At 38.6% G+C, this 21,902-nt stretch overlaps 1 protein-coding gene across 1 annotated transcript in view; it reads right to left on the bottom strand.

Moving 5' to 3' along the window:
• The window catches only part of LOC150084523 (alpha-ketoglutarate-dependent dioxygenase alkB homolog 3-like), a 112,580-nt gene extending 96,988 nt beyond the window's left edge, over positions 1 to 15,592 (bottom strand). The window contains exons 1-2 of the mRNA XM_090375280.1: positions 15,098 to 15,592; positions 7,866 to 7,909 (exon numbers count right to left, since the gene is read on the bottom strand). Of these exons, the coding sequence (XP_090231406.1) occupies positions 7,866 to 7,909; positions 15,098 to 15,553 (500 nt within the window). The 5' untranslated portion in view covers positions 15,554 to 15,592. The remainder of the gene's footprint in view (positions 1 to 7,865; positions 7,910 to 15,097) is intronic.
• Positions 15,593 to 21,902: the final 6,310 nt, after the last annotated feature.

Raw genomic sequence — 21,902 nt, 5'->3', positions numbered from 1 at the left:
CTTTTCCCAGAAGCTTTCTGGGTGCATGAGGGCTTGGCACTATTTATTGGTTGGATGCATTTTCTGGCCTTTTCAGCTGTTTTTGGTTTTTGGATTTCTTTTTCATCCTTCCACCTCTGGCATGCTCGAGAGTATGTAGGGTGTTCTCCTTGGCAACTAGTACAACTTGGCCTAAAAGCTAAACATTCCTTACTCTTGTGGTCTTTAGCACCACAGCAAGCACAGGCAGGGGAGCCACGACAAGATGTTTGAGAGTGGCCGTAATTTTAGCATTTAAAACACCTCAGTGGGTTCAGAATATAAATCCTTGCTGGGCAGTTAAAATAGCCTGTCTTTATGGAATTTGCAGGCCATGGGGTGTTGAACGTTAGGATGAGAACTCGGGTAATGACGAGATTCCCATCCTTCCACATTGATATTCTTTTGACAGCCGTCACTCCTTGGTCTGTCAATTCAGAGCAGATCTCTTCTTCAGAAACATGAAGAAGGTCCCACTCTGATATGACACCACGTGAAAAATTCAGAGTTTTATGGGGGATAACAATGATGGGTAATCCCCTTAACGATGTGGCTTTCAAAGGTTGCTGTGCATGTTTTTGGCTTGCAGCCTCAACAAAAATGTCTCCAGAATGCAGCATTTTAACAGATTTTGGAGATTCTGTTAACCCTTCTAATCCTTTCTGGATGAAGAAGGGTGACATTTTCCCCGAGTGGCTGCTCTCCAGTGGAATGGAGAATGAAGAAAAACGGTGTCACAGATGGTGGTCTATCAGCAGTTCTGGGTCTTTTTGCACTGCAGCTATCGGTATCTTCTGATCAGTTAAGAAGGGGGCCTTGATGGGGCCCCAGAAGAAATAATTTAAGTTACTCATATGAGGAAGATAAAAATTTACAATGCCCTAAGTACCTCACCCACCACGGAGCCCTACAAGGGGGACGCCCACTTGTGAACTAGCAGGTACTGCATACACGAACAGGACGCCAAATTCACTTAGGAGCACCATACCCACATTTCCAATAAGCCTTGATCCAGTGCCAGAACCAAAAGGGAGGGAGACTTATTGGAACGCAGTTGACCCCAGCAGTAAGAATTGCCCGCCATTTGATCCCAGTCAGGCCGATCCAGGACATCATGTCTTATCGAAGCAGAGGCCGAATGTATCAAGGCTGGGCCCCTCAGCCACCAGGATTCCCCTTTCTGAGTTTCCATGGGTTGCAGTGCCAAGGTATGGGCATTGAATCCCAGTGATGCCAATCTGGAAGACCGGCAGCATCACTGGGGGGGGAGGAATTTCCCTCACCATGTACAGGTGCCCACGTAGAGCGAATGAGATAGAACCCTTGTGTACTGGTTGTGGGAAATTCTTAGACAACCCAACTGATGTTGCAAATTGAACAGGTACTTTGCATTTGTCTCTACTAAAGAAAGACCCTTCATATTGAGAAGAGGCAGTGTGAGTAAGGCTGAGTCATATGAAATTAGTGATTTAGAAATTACAGATGACTACAGTATAGCATATGTGTCTGATGAATGGCAGCACCTGGAATATCAGTTCAACTCTGCTGTGTTTCACTGTGGTGATAGAGGAGACGCCTGTAGGTATAATAACAAAGTAAACATGAAGGAAACCATTTCCTAATGTAACCATTTCAGGTTACATTAGGAATTCAAATTGAAGGAAATTTTGTTTAGAGTCAGTTTTCTTTAATAATTAGGAGAACCAATTAGAGATAGATAACCTGAAATAGTTAAACACTCACTTGTTTGCAAGAGAAGGAATTATACAGAAAGTTCTACATCTTTAAACAAATAATTATACAAACTGTTTTAGACAGAAGAAATTATACAAGTGCAGAGTATGAAAAATTATACAGACACAAAATATACAGAGATCTACAGAATTAAACAACAAATATACAAATACAGTAAACCCTCGCTAATCCGGAGTAATTGGGGTAAAGTTCATCTGGATTAAGCATATAATCTGGATTAGAGAAGCAAAAGATAGCCCTAAAAGACAAAAAAGCTTAGAAAACAAATAAATGAAAAATTAATGACAAAGTAGTGCTGATGAAAATAAATTTTAAAAAAATATCACTGTAGAGCCTACACAGTACATTCATCCATCGATAGATGGATAAATGTATTGTCTTTTTACACATTTATCAGGTAGCGCTGGTGTCACACGCCAATGCCACTTGATCGTTATGGTTATTCCACCTAAATACAGCTTCCAGCAACACTTCTTTTGGCTTTTTTTCATGTCTGTCTATTTGATACACAGAGGCAGATTAAGCGGTAAGCGGACTAAGCGGCCGCGTAGGGCCCGGAATACTAAGGGGCCCGAGGTCTTAAAATGTCTTTTCATTAGGATTCGAGGAAAATTATGTTTTTTTGTATACAATCAACCCTCCTATAATGCGGTATTATTTAAGCTTTTGAAAGGAATTTATTTGAGTTTTGGCGGGATTCTAACTTTTAACAGGACATCAGGGGATGAAACTAGTATAGCATAAATAGGCCCAAATTAAGTAAATATATTTGTTTTTAATTACACAAAAAAATCGATCCTTCCCAAAATAATAATTTGATTTAAATTTAAATACGATTTATGATATGCGGAAAGAGGGCTACATATAAAATAAAAATTTGAGGTTTGTAATTTTTTTTAGTTTAAAAGCAAATTGCCCTGACAGGCCGCTATTTTTCATGATGAGATTTTTTTGTAAGAAAAACGATCATAATTCGGAAAAGAGGCCCCGAAATTTTTACCACTTGGGGCCCCCACTTGGCTTGATCCGCCTCTGTTGATACACTGATTTTATCACTTCCCACATCGAATTTTAAAGGAAATGTCTTAATAGATTCTTTTTGTTTTTTAATATCTGACACAGCCTGTTAGCCAATACCAACTTCTTCAGCAATTTTTTTTTTTTTTTTTTTTCCAGGCACACCATTTAAGTTGTTCTATCACTTTAATGAAAGTTAAAGTAAAGTGCTTTCTTTTTATTTAACTTTTTAATTCTTTAGAACCATAATTATATGAAATATAACTTATTTGTATATGTATACATATGAAGAAGTACACAAATGAAGCGATATAACATCCATCAACACAAGAGTCAACAACGATACTGAAACATACAACACAATGTAATGTATGTTCCGACCGTCTCTGTGCAGTCAACAGTGAGAGTTACTCATCTACCTTCCTAAATCCCACGTGTCTTTCAAAGGACTCAACTATGAACAGAATTTTTCATATTTCGATCTGGATTATCTGACATCCGGATTAATTGTAACCAGATTAACAAGGGTTTACTGCAATTATACAAAAAAAAACATATTCAGAAAAAAGGGGGAGAGGTAACCATTGCAGTTAAATGTCCTAGTCCAGCAATTAATGTCCAATCAGTTCAAGCCATGAACAGGTGTTCGGCACAAATTTTTCAAGATAAATTATAAAACAAATTATGTTACTGTCATACTTTACTACAAAATCTAAGGAAACAAGTTGCTATTTAAATATAAACTTAATCACTATTTACACAATACGTAAATATTAAGTAGTGATTAACTTACATAATATGTAAATCTTGTGGGTTCGTCACTCGCACGCTAGCAAGCCTTTTCTGTATTTATTGGAGGATTGTTATAACAGCAAAAATGTTCGAGGGGCAACCAGAGGGAGTAATACACTTGATCTGATTATCAGCAGTGATGATGCATGTATTAGAAATTAGCAGATAAAGGAACCACTAGGTGACAGCGATCACAGTGTACTGATGTGGGATTAACTTAAAGATGTAACTACGATCAAGGGTAAAGGGAAGAGTTTTTGTTTTCATAAAGGTGAATACAGAGGTCTCAGACAGTTTTTAAAATCTATAGAGTGGGATCAACTGATGATGTTACCAATGGTGAATTCTAAATAGGAACCCTTCAGGGACTTAATCTTGGAGGCTACTAGGCTTTTCGTACCAAATAAGAAATACTGTTCAAGGTTCAGGCCTAAATGGATGTCGGCTGAATTAATGAGACTCGTGGCAGAGAAGCAAAATGCATCGAATGTATATAAATTATCAGGTGACACAGAAGCCTATGACAGATATAAGCTAGTCTGTAATCAAGTCACAAAGGAGGTTAGGCAAGTAAAGGCAGATTATGAGAAATTAGCATTAGAAAGGATGCAAGAAAGCAAGCTTATATAGCATAAGGAAAAAAAAAAAAAAAAAAAACACAGACCCTTCCCTTCTCATTTCACCCATCCACTCGCTTCAAATGTTTGTCTAGTTCTGCCTTAAATCTGTTTAAGCTATCAACTTCTAGAACGACAGATGGAAGTTTGTTCCAGCAATCAACCACCCGCTGGCTAAAGGCAAACTTCCGTACATCTATCCCAGAACTATCTTTCCTCAATTTGAATTTACGCCTTCTAAGGTGATTATTCTCAGCAAGAGGAAGAATCCCATCAGCATTGAGCATGCTCAAACCATTCAAGGCTTTATACACTTCAATCAGATCATCAACGCAGGTGCCTAGTCTCCAGACACTGTAATTTGCAAAACGTAAGCCTTTCTTTGTAAGAGCAACCCTTTGTTCCATTCACTAATCTTGTTGCCCTTCTCCGTACTCGTTCCAACAGCTCTACATACTTCTTAAAATGAGGCTTCCAGATCTGCATACAGCACTCAAGTTGTGGCTTGTCCATTGCCTTATACAAGGGGATAATCATCTCCTTATCCCTGCTAGAAAAATTCCTGTATATCATTGACAAGACACCATGAGCTACCCTTGCAGACCGTCTGCACTGCTCAGAATACTTCATATCTGCCTGCACAATTAACCCCAGGTCCTTTTCACACTCTACCACTGTTAGTGTAGCACCACACAGTTGATATGTTACTCTAGGGTTACTGCTTCCCATATGCAGTACTTTACATTTGTCGATGTTAAACTTCAGTTGCCACCTCTCAGCCCATCTGCTCAATTTTTCCAGACCCTGTTGCAGCAGCATACTGTCATTAGTGTTCTTAACAACTCTGCTGACCTTTGCATCGTCTGCAAAGTTGGACATTAAGCTGATATACCATCATCAATATCATTGATGAATACAAAAAACAACAATGGAACCAACACTGAACCCTGTGAGACTCCACTAATAACATTAGTCCACAAAGAGCAGTGTCCATTGATTACCACTCTCTTTCGTCTCCCACGCAACCATCCTTTATCCATAGCAGCAATTTGCCCATAATGTGCAGCAATTGCACATTATCTGTGCTCTTCAATAAATTATTGAAGAGCACAGATACACACCACATCAAGTTTTCAATGCTCGTGAGACAGGTCTTTTGTGGACAAAAATGCCAAACAGAACGTTTATTTCAAAAAAAAAGAGAAACCTGCACTTATGTGCAGTCTACCATCAGGAGATTACATGATAAAACCTATGCTAGTTTATAGATCCTCTGATCCTCGTGCAATAAAAGTGTAAATAAAAATGCGTTACTGTTATATTGGAAAGCAAATAAAAAAGCTTAAACTTAAAAATTTACAAAGATCTATCAAGCAAAAGCAAACAAATCCAGATTACTATTTTAAAGAGAGCAGATGATACATTCTGGTTGTATCAAAATCTAGATGGTGCAGAATAAAGTTTAGAAAGTGAAGATATTGTGCTTAGCAGCGATGAAGAGGAAGAAAATTAATTGTATTACAGGTGACCCCCGCTTAACGCTGATAATTCGTTCCAGAAAAACAGAGCACTAAGTGAATCGGCGCTAAGCAAGCACCGCATTCCCATAAGGTAACATATGTATTTGTGAGTCGCAGTCGGTGCCATAGGATATTTCCTAATCAATAATAAACGGTAGTGAAAAGATGCACAGATGTCGGTCAAAATATTTAATATTCAAATATTTGTACATACAAAATATTCTGCATTACATACGTATATAATTATGTGGTAACTACTTACGTATCAAAATTAAACTTAAAATTCCAATTAAAATCATGAATTTAATTGATCTAAATTGATTTAATTTAATTTATGAATTTAATCAAGAAAAATGTATCATTTTGGGTAGAACTTTGGCCCTCTTCCAAATAAACTAAAAGGGGTATTAATTTTAAATCCCCTGCGTTATCACCCAACAATAAAGTCAAGATCCTTCACCGCTTTGAAACCTGGCATGCTTTTTTCTTCTTTCAATATGAAACTTCTTTTAGGCATTCGTTTCCACAAAAGTCCTGCTTCATCTATGTTAAAAACTTGAGAATTATAACACAATATCCCTCTTCAATAATTTTAACAAGTTCTTTTTTGAAAGTTTCGGCTCCTTAATCTGCACTTGTGGCTTTCTCCCTGGATTTTAAATCTATTCAACCAGCCCTTACTAGTTTTAAATGGTTCCACATTTTTTTTTTTTTGGTGAGTTTTCTTCAGATCATCATATTGGCTAATCTCTCTCTCTCTCTCTCTCTCTTTTTTTTTTTTTTTTTTTTTATAATATTTAACTTAACTGAATTCTACATTGGATATTATCTTCAATAAAATCCTAATAGCCGGCCTAGACCTAGCTGCTTGCAATGGAACAGATATCTTTCCCGCTGCTAAAATTAATTCTTTATTTTTTTTATAATTGTTCTTACAGTTAAACTTGCAAGTCCTAAATTATGGCACACATCCACTTGTCTTTGACCGGAATCGATTTGCTTCAAAATGTCTAATTTAATTTTCAAATTCAGTCTTTTTCTTACATTTGTAGTCTTCGTACTGCGTCCAGACGTTGTTGCTTTTTCATTCTTATCTGCCATTATTAACTCTTCGAAAATGTAACTGCGTTGGTTGCATTAATTATGATACAATGTTTGAGTAAACTGTCTGTTACGCACAATGTCTAATACTGTACTGAGTGATGACTAGACTTCGGATAAATGCATATAACGCAAATATTACAGGCAATATACTTGATCATTTCTTAAAATGTTGATCTCGGAACTACGTAACAAGTCACTGTACTGTAATTAAATTAGTGTGCGAGAAAATATCACTGAGCGTGGGAAAATTTCTCAAGTCGGCGTGGGAAACGTTTTAATGCTGTTTTGATATTCATTTTCAAGCTATCGACTCCATTAAATGAAACAATTTCGTTAAATATGCCAAAAATGCAATCTGTAAAAGAGCGTTATAGTGATCTGAGACAGCGTTATAGTCAGATACGGGTTATAATATAAGAACAGCGTTATAGCGAATTAGCGTAAAGCAAACCGCGTTATAACGGGGGCCTGCTGTATATGACGTATATGTATCACAGTTTGTAAGACATTTGTTAAGTTATTACTATTTTTAATAAAAATTAAGTTTCAGATAGTTATAAAAAAAAAAGAGTGTATTTTTGTTAGCTTTTGGAATATAACCCCCCCTTTTTGTACTGTTTCTTAGTCCTGTATAACACTGTTTTGTACTACACAAGATTTTATAGGAACCTAACTACCATGTTATACAAGGATTACCTGTATATATAAAAAAATTAAGCATAATCCTCTGAGCATTATGCTTCAACTATCATTTATTAGAAATAATGTTAAATTATATTATTACAACAATTTATTAATATGGCTCTTAATTATATAATGGAAGGATAACTTTATCCTGTACATGTACTTACACAGCTTCTTCTTTGGCAAATTGATAAAAAATGTCTTTACAATAATTTTAACTAATTATATATGAAAGGATTTGCTACAGTCTCAAACATGGGAAAAAATTCAGAAAAAATTTCAGGATTTGCATTCAATATAACAATTTGAAAATTAAAAACGAAAAACTAAACAAAACAGCCTCTATTACTAAGAATACCTGATGATTATTGGTTTTACGATCCTTTTATTTTCAAAGGCAAACTGAAAAAAAAAAAAAAAAAGAATTTTTATTAAAAGTGGAAATAATTTGCACTGACATTTTATAAAGATTGTTATTTACTTATTTTTAAACAATTTTCATTACAAAGTAGAAACCTTATCCCACAGGTTTTGCTTCTGTTGAAGTATATACTACTGGAGAGGGAAACACTTCTTGCATATGTTGTCTGAACAAGCTCATACATTTATGTATTTGAAAAAATATGATAAAAAATAAATAATAAATAAATAATTAAAACACATATTTCATCCCCAATAATTCGTTTAATTTACAGTAATAATTTGTAATTCTACTAGTAATCATTTGTCTAAACCTTCCTTAAATTTATTCAAACACCTACTTCCACAAAGGAAGTCGATTCCAACAATCAATTATTCTATGGCTGAAAGCAAATTTTTCCACTCCATCCTACAAGCATCCATCCTCAATTTATGTGCCCCTATGTGTGTCATCCAAGAAAGAGTAAAGATGCCATCAGCATTCAGTTTAAAACAGTAGTACTACAGGTATTAGTATTGTTATTTCTGGTGCAAGGGCTATAAGGGCCATATTGAACCTATCAACAAGATGGAGATCAGACATGGTGACTGTAAGAACAGCCAGAACGATCATATAGCTGTATCCATTTTAGGAAACAGAAAAATTCCAGCAGATGTGCATCATTGCCTATGACATGACGAAGTGTTAATGGTTCTTCAAGATTTCGTAGAAAACTGAATGAGGCTTTTCGGGCATGAGTGTATAGTGTGCAATCAACAAAAATGTGCTTGACTGTGAGAAGAGAGTTGCAGTGCGTACACTTCAGGGTATCATTCCTGTGAGAAGATCAAGATGGGTGAGGTGACTGTGACCAATTCGTACTCTGGATAGTAAGGCTTCTTCCTTTCTGTTTACATGGAAACTGGGAAGCCCATAACTGTAGTTCAGATTTTATTTGAAGGAGCTTGTTATTCGGTTGAGCTTTCCATAGAAGTGTCCATTGTTCCTTACATATGTTTCTTATATAGGATCTGCAGTCAATACATGGAACGTAGTAATCTGGCAATGCTATGTTGGATGAATGTTCAGCTGAAAAATCCACTTTTTTTCCCTGATATCTCAGTGTGGCCTAGGATCCAAGAAAAGATGACTACTTTCTGGTGATCATGGATTTGATCACCAGAAAGTAGTCATTTTTATGGTTCTTATTAAAGGATGCTTTGGTGAGGAGTAATTTTTGCAAGGCTAAAAGTGCACCCTGTGAGTCTGTATATATTACACTTTTTTTAGATGGACAAATGCAGAATATTTTCTAAAGCAAGCTTAATGGCACATAGTTCAGCTGTACAACTTCTGCATTCAGTGGGAAGTGAAACAGAGATGGTGTTATAGGGAAAGATGGCTGCAGCACTCCACTCGCTCAGACTTGGATCCATCAGCGTATACTTTTGTAAAATGAAGTTAATTTTATGTGTGAGCAGTATGGAGTTGCTGTATATTGATATTTGCAAGCAAATATCTGTTGCAAGATGGTTTAATAGAAGACCATGGAGAATCTAAACTGTTTCAATCTTGGAGGACTTTATCAAGATGTATATTCCAAGCTTATAATGCCTGCAATCTGATGCTAGTAGGATGAACTGATATAGGTTTATTTATATAGTACATTGTGAACTGTGGATCATTAAGTATTGGCCTAATGGGGTGAGTAGGTAGACTTTAATTCTGGCCACATAGTTCGGAAGTAACACCTTTCTCCTGAGGGGAGGTTTGTGAGCTTCAATATAAAGACTGTGCCGATGTACTATAAGCACCTACAGCAATGCTGAGGGCAGAATCTTGAATAGGAGCAAGCCATGCTAGCCCGCTTTCCCTAGCAGAATCATACACCGATGCACCATAATCAAGGCAAGATCTGATTAGGGCTCTATATAAGTGAAGTAAGGTGTAATGATCTGCACCCCATGACGTAGAAGAGAACTCTTAGTAAGCTCATTTTTTTTTCTAGCAAGCAGTCCATAGATGTTTGATGTATTCTGAGAAGTTCAATTCATTACCAAAAATCATGCCAAGGAGACAAACACTGTTCACAACAGTGATAAGATAATTTCTTAAGTGTATTTCCGGATCTGGATGCATCTTACATTTGTTACAAAAATGAATGACACTTGATTTCTGACAAGATAGTCAATAACCATTCTGTGCCATCCACAGTTCAATATTATTCATTGTGGTTTGCAGTTGCCTCTCAATAAAGTTCATGTTCTGCATACTGCAAGAGACTGTCAGATCATTGGCATAAAGGTATGAATTGACAAGTACTACAGGAAAGATCAAGGTAACAAACACTGAGTATAAGGACTGGCTAAGAGAGCAAAGAATGGGAAAAAGGATTTCCATTCTTTGCTCTCTTATGCAGTCCTTTCAAAATTACATGACTGTTTATTAGAAAAGCTTGAGAGCCTAAAGGCAAGTAATGCTTCTGGAGTTTATGGCGTATACCCAGTAATTTTTAGAGAGGCACCCAAAGAGTGCATTGTGCCACTGAAGTTAATTATGAAGTTAATTATGAGTTAATTATGGATCATTAGATTTGGGAGAGATTCCTTTGGATTGGAAAGGTGCCAGCATATCTTCAATACATAAAGGTGGTTCTAAGAGCAAACTACAGACTGATTTAGTCTGACTTCAGTGGTAGGGAAAATCTTGGAGGCAATGATTACAAGTGCAGTCCAGATAGAAATTTAAATAGAAATGTAACACTGAAGGACACAATGGTTTTGTTAAGGGAAAATCATGTTTAAGTAACCTGATTATATTTGGACAAAGTTAGTGATGACTCGCATGTATGGAATAACTTTAATTTATTTGGATTTTGAGAAGGCATTTGATCACACCCTCATTAAATGCCACTAGATAGGTACGAGGCTTAGACCTAAAAGGCTGTCAGAAGAACTGATGAGACTTGTGGCAGAGAAGAAATATGCACAAGATGCATATAAATTGTCAGGTAACACAGATGCCTATGACAGATATAAACTAATCTTTGATCAACTCACAAATGAGAGTAGGCAAGCTAAGGCATATTACAACAAGTCTCAGGCAAAGTATAGCAGCAAAGGCATTACGCTTATATTAACAGTAGAAAGAAGAGGTTAAATCACATTGAGCCACTTGATGTCAATGGTAAAATGTTGATGACCCAGCTCAGGTTGATGACAAATTGACGGGTATTTTGCATCTACATTCACATATGAAAATTCTTTAGGAAAGGGGATGCTAGTTTATCAAATCAGGGAGCTAAATCATTTTGTGACAACTGAAAGGAAAGTGGAAGAGAAATTGTTGAAGCTAAACATATAAAAAGTCACCTAGGGTGGATGGGATCTATCCAATTATATTAATGGATGCACTAGTTCCTCTCACTAGTGCAAAGGAAGTAAGCAAACTCCTGGCCAAAATTATGTGGGCATCCTTGAATTTAGGGTAGTTCCCAAAGGACTAAAGATTAGTATTAGCAAATGATATAAGAATTTTGGCCGATACTTTATAAGCAAGCTTATAAAGTATCGGCCAAAAAAACAAAAAACATTTCACCTATCCACCCCTTCCAATAGTTTGTCTAGTCCTTCCTTGAATTTAATCAAACTATCCACTTCCACAACAATGGATAGAAGCTTGTTCCAGCAAACAACCACCAGTTGGCTGATGGCAAACTTCCACACATCTATTCTGTAACCATCTTTTCTCAATTTAATTTATGTCCCCTCATATGCAAAGTTTGGGCAAGAGGAAGACTCCCATCAGCACTGAGTTTGCTGAACCCATTCAAAGCCTTAAACATCTTGACCAGACCAGCTCCAAAGTGCTTGGTCTCCAGATGCTGCAATTTACAGAATCAAAATCTTGCTTGGTAAGAGCACCCCCTTTGTTCCTCTCACTAGTCTCACTGCCCTTCTCTGTACCTGTTCCAGCCGCTGTACATGCTTCCTAAAATGAGGTCTCCAAACCTGTATGCAGTACTTAAGATGTGGCCTGATCATTGCAGTACACAATGGGATAATTACCTCATTATCTACCACTAGCAACATTCCTATATATCATAGACAAAAACATCCCATGAGCTGTACTGGCCACCTGTCTGCACTGCTCAGAGAACTTCATATCTGACTGCACAATTATCCCCAGAGCCATTTCATTTTTCACTACCCTTATTGTAGAACCACACAGTTGGTATTACTCTGCGTTTACTGCTACCCATACACAGTACCTTGGTATTTGTCAATTTTAAATTTCAATTGCCATTTCTCAGCCCACCTGCCTGATTTTACTGGATCCTGTTGCAGTAGCATACCATCATTATTGTCATTAACCATCCTGCCAAACTTTGTTTCATCTGCAAACTTGGACATTGAGCCTGATTTGCCTTCCTCAATATCATTAATAAATACAGAAAACAACAATGGGCACAGCAATGAACTCTGGGGAACTCCACTAATAACACTTGTCCAAGCATAGTGTCAATTAATAACCACTCTCTGTCTTTTCCCACTCAATAATCCTTTTATCCATAGTAGTAACTTTCCCTTAATGCCACACTACTCCAGTTTGTACAGCAGTCTTTCATATGCAACAGTATCAAAAGCTTTCCTGAAATCCAAGTACAGTAGTGTCGATAATCCAAACTAAATTGGGACTGGAGGTAGTTTGGACTTCTGATTTGTTCGGATTTTCAAACTTATCAAAAGTACTATTCTGGAGACTGAAAAAAAGTTTTTTAACTTTAGAAATAAAAACACTGGCTTTAAAATCTGTGTGATCACCTAATTTTTTTGTTAAAATCCAGTGCCTTTTCACACAACAAAGATCCAGATACGAGTTCTCCTAAACTTGGTCTCTGTGTGAACCACAAATAAATGGCATCTTCAAGGGATGGGTCATTAACTGTTCTCCGTTTTTTTCTTTTTGCACCACTGAATCAAGTGTTGTTGCGAACTTTAAAATTTTTTCCTTGTGTTTTTAATGTCTATTATGGTTAACTTTCCAACTTAATATAAAATTTTGCCAACGAAGACATGCTTTTTCCCTTTGAAAGTCTGTTTAAAATCTCAATCTTCAATTCAATTGGTAAAAATTTCTTCTTCCTTTTAAAAGACAAAGAAAACTACAGTACGGTAAAATAAAATTCTGTAAAAACTCTGTTCAAAATCTTTTTACTCCATATCTGACTTGCGCGTATTGTGTTAGTTGCAATTTCTGTGTGCCGTGTTTTGTTATTGATTGAATCTTGTCTTTTTTTACTGTTTTAGATTTTACAATCCCCCCCCCCCAAAAAATAATATCAGTGAACAGAAATATTAGATTACAAGGTGTTATGTTTAGTTAGTATTGTATGTATATTAATTAAACTATGTACACAAGTGTAAATTTTTATTTTTATTTTGCTAACCTATGGATAACATTCTTCCAATTTTCACGTGTCATTTAATTTTGTAATTGGTAAAAGAAAAAAAGAAAAAAAAAAAAAACGGTGTGGATTTGTGATTTTGATTCTAACGTTTAATAGAATCAAAATTCAATTCGCAAATGTGATCAAAATAACCGCCACTTACTGTAATTATTTTATGACACTAGCATAAAAAAAATGAATGCTGGCTTGTTCAGATTACTGATGTTTGGATCTGAAGCTCTAAGTATATGATATCAAAATTATTTTTTGCATCCAGTTCCTTTGTGACTGCATCATAATATCCACTTAACTTCTTAATATCATAATAATATCCATTTTAATATCATCATAATATCCATCTTAATATCATCATAATATCCATCTTAACTTCTGTTCCCTTGGAACAGAAGTTAAGCTAAGAGGTCTGTAATTACTTGTGTCACCCTTTGTGAATTGGGTGTACATTTGCACATCTCCAGTCTGAAGGAATTTCTCCTGGATCCAAAGATGCTCTCATAATTATGGCTAAGGGTTTGCTTACCTCCTTTGCTGCCTCCCATAACATAATTGGACAGATCCCACCCACCTACCCCAATTGCCTTTCTTACATTTAATTTCAACAATTTCTTTTCCAATTTCCCTCTCAGTTATTACAAATCATTTAGCTCCCTATTAAAGTTTGATAAACTATTGGTATCCACTTCCCTGAAGAGTTCCTCATGTGCAAATGTGGATGCAAAATACTTATATTTCATAATAAAAATGTCATTTTTTTTCATTTTACTTTTTTTTTATGAATGAATAGTTTGATTTCTTTTTTTAAGGTCCTGAATCTCTTGCTTTATATGCCAAATTTCCGCATCAATACACACTGCATTGAAGAAGTATTATCACACAATAACCGAAGAAGCTAAGAAACTCAGTGGTTTTCAACCGGGGAATGCCGCAACAACATTCCAGGGGTGCCACATAATTTGGGTTTAAGTTACTTAAACTTATTATTTTTTAATTTATATGTTTATTTCATTATAAAAAGGTGTACAGTATCTTTTTAATTTTGTGGTGATCTATAATTGATGTTTACTTAGTACCTCTATATAAAGAATAAAATTATATACTGTATATATATAATTTGTATTGTGAAATGTAATTTTTATAATTATATTATTGTAATAAATATCATATAACATATATATTTTTAATATTATATATATATATAGAGCGAGAGAGAGAGAGAGAGAGAAAACTGAGTTGGGGTGCCTCAAAATAAAATAAATTACTTAGGGGTGCCATTAAAAAGGTTGAAAACCACTGAGCTAACTGCTGATAATCATTCACCCGTCTTATTTATTTACACTACAGGTAACTGCTATCGAGACGGATACACAATATGCGACACTGTCAACAGCTTCAAATAGCAGGTTTTTTCATCACAGGCCGGACCTTGGTCAGAGGCGGTCTTTGTCAAGAATTCTTACCAGGGAAAACTTGTAGCAGCCTCATACTAGTGTTCATGGCCAAAATCTCACCGGCCTCTGCCGTCCACTGGGGACGCCAAGGAAGCCCACTGGGGTTTCCTTGGTAAGTCCCATGGTCAGTCTGCCTCTGATCTTGGTGCGTTATACTATAGGCGTAATGAAATTTGTGTACATTTTTCTAAATAGGATGAAAATAAAAGTAATACTGTTAATCATGATTATAATTTACTTAGACTAATTATGTGAAAATATCTTCATTTTACCTTCTTAATATCATCAGAAATGTCACTTTTTTCAAATTGGATTTTAGGTACACTTCCACAGCTACAAGAAAAGAAACTTTTCCCCGATGGATGCTGGCCACAGCTACATGGAAAGAAACTTTTCCCCGATGGATGCTGGCCACAGCTGATTATTGGCACGACACTGCTTCCAGATGGCTCATGGAAACCGCACTGAGCATAAGCGTTGTGGAATTCTTTTTGTCCGATACGTGATCGATTTCGCACATTTTGTGTTTCATCAGGATTGTGATTGGGTGGACTTCCAAAATTACTTACAGAACAGGCCTGTGCAGAGAGCGAAGCATTTTGTAACAGAGAGGAGCTAGTTGTTTCTGTATCTGCAGAAATTTGCCTATGGAATATATTGTTCTGAGGCGTCGAATACTTTCCTTGCGTTCTTGTTTGTCGCCTCCTGTTCAACTTCGCTGCTGACATTGCTGCAAGATAATATTGTAATACTCCTAAGATTCCCACTCTCATAAAACGAAACCAGAACCAAACAAAACGTAACCACGAGTGGTGATTATATACAAGTGGTAAACAATGCCACCTATATTGGTGAATCCAAAACTGATAGCGGGCGTTTACGATTAAGAAATTGTGCGTCCACACTTTAATGTAACATTGGTAACCACTTATCGAGTTAGGGAAAGATATATAGGAAATCTGTAAATGAGTGTGTTCTGGGGTTCTGCTGTTTTCTTAACGAAAAAATAGAATTTCTGGGAGAAAAACCATTCAACATATGCCCACCGCCGACTAACTCAACCACGTTGTGCAAAAGGCCCATAAAAATTTCTCCCGTCATTGACGGGATGCTGACTCAGATCTTTTCCACCTGGTGTGGGAAGGACGGTGAGAATACACTGGTGTGAAAAATTTAAGGACCAGTCAGGTTTTCAACTGTAGCTTCTCATAAGAGTGGCCTGGATATGAGAAAGCATGCCAAAGGAACCTCGTGAGCTACAGAAATGATGAAGGAAACAACACCGACACAACAACGGAAACAAAACAGTACAGAGGGATTTTATTCAAAAAATGGCAACAAAACACTGGCTGCCATGATACAAATGCATCACTGCCGAAGATGGAACAAAGGGAAGAGGTGATCCTCAGTAGGAGATATAGCTACCTCTAATGTCGATGCAGGCTTTTCACAGCCTGTCCATACTTAGAACAATGTTGTTGATAAGTTATTGCGGTAACATCGTCCATTTCTCTGTCAGCGCCATCTTCAGCTGGTGAACATTTTCTAGTGGGTTTGGACTTGCCACTAGGCGTTTCCACAGATCATGCTATATGTGGTCAATGGGATTTAGATCGCTGGAACGGGCAGGCCAATCCATACGAACAATGTGCTCACTTTCCAAAAAGATATCAACAGCTGCAGTGCGATGGGGTGTGGCGATCGTCCATAAACACGAACTCGGGGGAAAATGACACCTCGGAACAGACGCACATGGGGAAGGATTATCCTACCTCAGTACAAAGGGTACTAGGAAAGTTTTGCAATACAGCTTTGTTTATTTAATTTTTTCAAAGTAATTTCCTCTACATTCAATACACCTCTCCATCCTCCGAAACCAATCTTTAAACCAGTTCTGCCAAGTTTCACTAGGGAGTAAAGCACACTCGTTGTCCCAAGCCCGTAGAAGGTCCTCATCACTGGAAAACCGCCTCCCTTTTAGCTTCATTTTCACATGCGGGAACAGTGCAAAGTCACAGGGAGCAAGGTCTGGACTGTAGGGAGGGTGCTCGAGAAGTTTCAGTCCTGTCGTGGTCAAATATTCGGTGCAGGCTTTGGCGCGGTGAGCTGCAGCATTATCGTGATGGAGGTAACAGGTGTCCATTCTTGACTTTGGCCGCAGGTTCTTCATAGATCCAATGACTTTAGGCAGGCATTGTTCAGTATACCACTTAGCTGTGACTGTCTTCTGCGTGTCCAAAACGACACGTTCCACAATTCCACTCGATTTGAAAAATACAGCTATCATTTTCTTCTTTACAGATCGGGATTTTCTGACAATTACGGGTGTGTCGTCATCATCAAAGACCCAAACTTTGTTTTGAGCCTTGGTCGGCAGATCGTAATAGTACAGCCAAGTCTCGTCACCTGTCACGATGTTGTTCACATACCGAGATTGTCCCTTATCAAACTTTTTTAACATCTCCCGGCACCAAGTCACACGTCGTGTCATCTGCTCTTCAGTCAGTTGATGCGGCACCCAGAGAGAACAAAGTTTCTTCACGTGCAAATGATCTTGCAGAATCGAACGAATTGCTGGTGCATTTAGGCCCAAAGTATCCTCTATCTGTTGGTAGGTCACTCGCCTGTTTTCGTCAAGCATTTTCCTCACAGCAGTAACGTTTTCCTCCGTAACTGACGTTCGTGGCCTTCCCGGCCTCTCAGAATCCTCCAGAGTGAAATTTCCCCTTTGGAATTCTCTATACCACCTGAATATCGTTGTACGATGTGGACAATCATCATCTAGTGCAAGAGTCATTTCTTCTAAGCACTGGTCTATGGTTAAACCACGCACGAAATTATACCGCAAAACTGTCCTTATCTCATTTCGTGACCACGATGCCATCGCAAGCACTTTACACACTCACTACTAATGAATAACTGAGCCCATCGACTTGGCACGGCGGCTACTATGCACGTATGAACATGTCTCAACATGCAGCAACAAGCAGCTTCCTGTGATTCATTGTTGCGTCATATTGCAAAACTTTCCTAGTCCCCTTTGTACAATAGCATACACCAGTTACAGTACCGCCTTCCAGTATGTGGAGTTGTGTACGTCCATCCAAGATATCGCCTCCCTAGACGAGAACACCTCGACCGCCATATCAATCCCTTTCAATGATGTTTGCGGGGTGATCCCGTGTGCCAACCTCTCGCCAGATTAGCTGACGTCCAGAATCGCTGCTGAGACTGAATCTACTCTCATCAGTAAAGTGTACCTTAATTAAAGATTTTGTGTTTGTAACCTTTAGAAATAGTATTGGTCCTTAAGTTTTGCACACCAATGTAACAACTGTGCTACATGCGAGGGAATTACTGATTGGCGTAATGCAGACGTCATAATCGATTACAGCAAATCATTCAATTATTGGTTTATTGGTTATTATTTGTATTATATTAATATCGTTGGAATGATTCATTATATTATGGAAATCACTCCATTGTGAGAAATCATTCGATTATGGAAGATCATTATTATTATCATTATTATTATTGCTCTTATATTATTTCTCCTTGATTGGGGGTTCCACCTCGTGACGGGTATTGCTACCAAGTACACAGGGTGGTTGTTGTTATGTCTGATATTACTGTTGGTCCATGAACTCTCTGACTACAAGTGTTCACGATTGCTACTTGCTACTTTCTCGAGTTCCTTGTAGGTGTTCGCTGGGAGACCTATTGCTGCTAGGCTGTTATGTAGGGTCTTTGGCAACATACCTGTGGTTGACACGATGATCGGGATGGTCGTTACTTGTTGCATATGCCACATCTGTTTGATCTCTTGTCTTAGAATCGCGTATTTCCTGATTTTTTACCCATGGATTTTCTGCAGGTTGCCAGTGTTGGGTACTGCTATGTCAATCAGATAGGTAGCCTTTTCCTTCTTGTCCACAAGGGTTATGTCCGGTCTGTTTGGTTGGGGTCAAGGGTTATGTCCGGCTTGTTGGTTGGGGTCACTAGTACTGCCTGGGGTTCGTACTTGTAGTACGGTACACTTTCTTTGACCAACTGGTATTTCCTTACTATCTTCTGATGTATTATCCTGGCTGCCTAGTCGTGTCAATGAGTGTATTCAGTCTGGGTGATCACCTTGCATCCCACAGTAATGTGTTGGATCGTTTCTGAGACAAGGTGGCATCGTGGACATGTGTCATCGGACACTCCGGGCTCCTTGGCCTTGGATGGCGCGAATGAATTCTTCAGTCTCGGGAAAGAGCGTCCCGCGCGTGAGCCATGCGTTGGAAGAAATTTTATCTATGTGATCTTGATGGAGATCATTGTAGTGTCTGCGATGGAGTGTCTTCTCTGCCCATCTTTCTAGTTTGGTTTGTACCTACTTGTTGGGGACGGACTCCTCGCTTAGGTTGAGTGGAGTACACAGCTTGTCTGTCTTACTTATGGCCTGGTGGAGTGCTGCTGTGTGTTTCTGGAAGTAATCCTTCAGGTTAGCAATCGTGCTTTTCTGTTGCTCAATGACGTCTATCAGGCTCCTTCTTCCAGGGCAATTGTCAGTCTCTCCACGGCAGATTTCGAGTGGTATTGGCGGCTCTTAGTCATCATTGTCCTTGTCTTTCTCATGATATCCTCCAGCTCCTGTTAGTCCATGTATGACCGCAAAGGAGTATGTTAGCGCTGGTACTGCATAGGCGTTTAGACTTTAACTATGTTCCCTCCATTCAGCTTTGCTTTCAGCAGGCTTCTGAGTCTCTGATAGCATTTTTCGGTCAGGCAAGCCTTAATTTCCTTGTGCGGTAACTGCTGAGCCTCCGTCATCACCAAGTATTTGTAGGCCTCTCCTTTTGCCATGGTTTCGATCTATTAACCGCTCTGCAGCTGGTAGTTTCGGATGACTAATTTTCCCTGAAGAAATCCGTGAGTCTTGCACTTGTCTAGACCAAATTCCATCCTAATATCATTGCTGAATTCTTCGGTGATCTGCAGTAGTTGCTGAAGGTGCTTCTCGATTCCATGCACATCAGGTGGGTGAGGGTGTGCAGGTTCTTCCTTCCTTCTTTGAGGTTATATCCGTACTTGCTACCGTTGAGCATTGTAGATAGCGGGTTAATTGCTAGACAGAACCACAATGGGCTCAGGGCATCTTCCTGAAAGATTCCTCTCCTGATGGGGATTGGCCTGGTTGTGATGTTTTCGACCTTAATGGTGGTAGTCCATTTCGCCATCGTTTCTCCTTGGAAATTTGTCACTATCGGATTGACTTTGTAAATGTTCAGCGCCTCTATTAGCCAGCTATGAGGCACGGAGTCGAAGGTAATCGATGTAGACTGTGTACAAGTTACGGCGCTTCTTGTAGGCTTGCCCGATAACCGCAGCATCTATGGTTAATTGCTCCTTGCATCCTATCCTCAGCTGCTTGCATCCTTTCTGCTGTTCAGCCATTAGGTTCTCTCTCTCCAAGTGGTCTGATATCTTCCTGGTTATCCAGCTGGTCAGGATCTTGTACATTGTTGGGAGGCAGGTGATTGGTATTTCGCCGGGTTTTCTTGTATCTTCGTCTTTAGGCTTCAGATATGTGATTCCTTGAGGGTGAAACTTCGGAATTGTCTCTGGTTGCCTTATCATTCGGGTGAACTGCTCTGCCAGGTGCTTGTGTCTGCAAGTGAGCTTCTTGTAGTGGACGTTATCTATTCCTGTAGTTGTGGACGTTATCTATTCCTGTAGTTGTGGATGTTATCTATTCCTGTAGTTGTGAACGTTATCTGTTCCTGGAGTTCGCCAGTTGTGAGAGTTCTTGATCGTCTATTTTACTTCTTCTTCCCGAATTTCCCATCCTCTCATTTCTTGTACGTGCTTGCTTTTCTTGCGTTCTAGTTCTATCCAGTTAGCTCGACTGTTATGTTTTATTTCCCTGCTCCATATGTTTCCCCAGAACTCTTCAATCGCCCTTCTTCTAGGCTGGTCCGTTCCCTTCTTTCCCGTCTTCTCCGAGATTCCTGTAGAAGCCTCTTTGGTCCGCATCGAAGATTCGGTTGTCATTTTCTTCTGGGAGCTCTCTTTGTATCGGCGTCGTCTCTTGCTGAGTGCAAGGAGGTTCTCCTTCAATGTATCCAAGTACATCCTATTCTCTGATTCTTTGTCTGATGTTTGCTGTGAACGCTGTCTCTCTTGAGAATGCTCTTCACTTTCCAATTAATTTCTTACTCCTATTGCCCCGTTGGTACTGGGTCAATTGGCCTATCTTGACTCTTAATTCTTCTATCTTCTGCTGAAGTCCTCTTTCTCAAGCTGGCAGTTCCTTCTGTTTTCGGTTCTTCTGATGCTGGTCTCTCGCTTCTCTTCCATTTATCCTCCTGGCTGCTACCGCAGCACAATACACGGCTGTGTAGATGTCCTCTAGTGTTGCACCATTGCTGTCGAGGTAATGAGGTATTATGTGCCGTTTCAAGTGGTCTATGACTCTCCACAAGTTTCTATTCGGCCGCTACTTCGGTATCATGTGAGTCTCTGTGGGGTCCAGTCCTTCGAAATCTTTTAGGGCCTTGGCCACTATTCTGGATATCATGACCTCGTCTATTTCCACAAGGAAATAGACGATTTTCAGCTGCTGTGGGTTATATTTCTTCCTGCTCTTCCTCCTCTGGTTCGGTGGTGGTATGTTCTTCCTCCTCTGGTTCCGTATTCTTTATCCATTGTAGTTGATCGCTCACGTCCTGCTTGATATTTTCCAAGATTGCAGGAGCTATCAGGTTCTTCGTAACGATGGTCCTTCCCTGGTCTGCTATTTGCTGTTCGGTGACTTGAATATCCGGGAATCGTTCCAGACAATTCGTATGTAGTCTTGCCCTGTAATTTGTCATATCAGTCTCCAGCTTCGTTATTTCAAAGTATGCACTTCATGCATTAGCATTAGATTAGCATTAGCATTAGTAGAGGCATATGATGCAAGAAAGCAAGCTTATGCAGCATCAGCCAGAAAAAAAAAAAAAAAAACTTCCACTTCACCCCTCCGTTCGTTCGAAATACCTGTCCAGCTGAGCCTTAAATTTATTTAAGCTATCAACTTCCACAACAAGGGAT

Source organism: Mastigoproctus giganteus, chromosome 6 (assembly GCF_048544385.1).
Source record: "Mastigoproctus giganteus isolate SK-2022 chromosome 6, ASM4854438v1, whole genome shotgun sequence".
NCBI classification, from domain to species: Eukaryota; Metazoa; Arthropoda; class Arachnida; order Uropygi; family Thelyphonidae; genus Mastigoproctus; species Mastigoproctus giganteus.
Note: the sequence above shows the minus strand (reverse complement) of the source record. Positions and strands in the feature narration are given on the sequence as shown.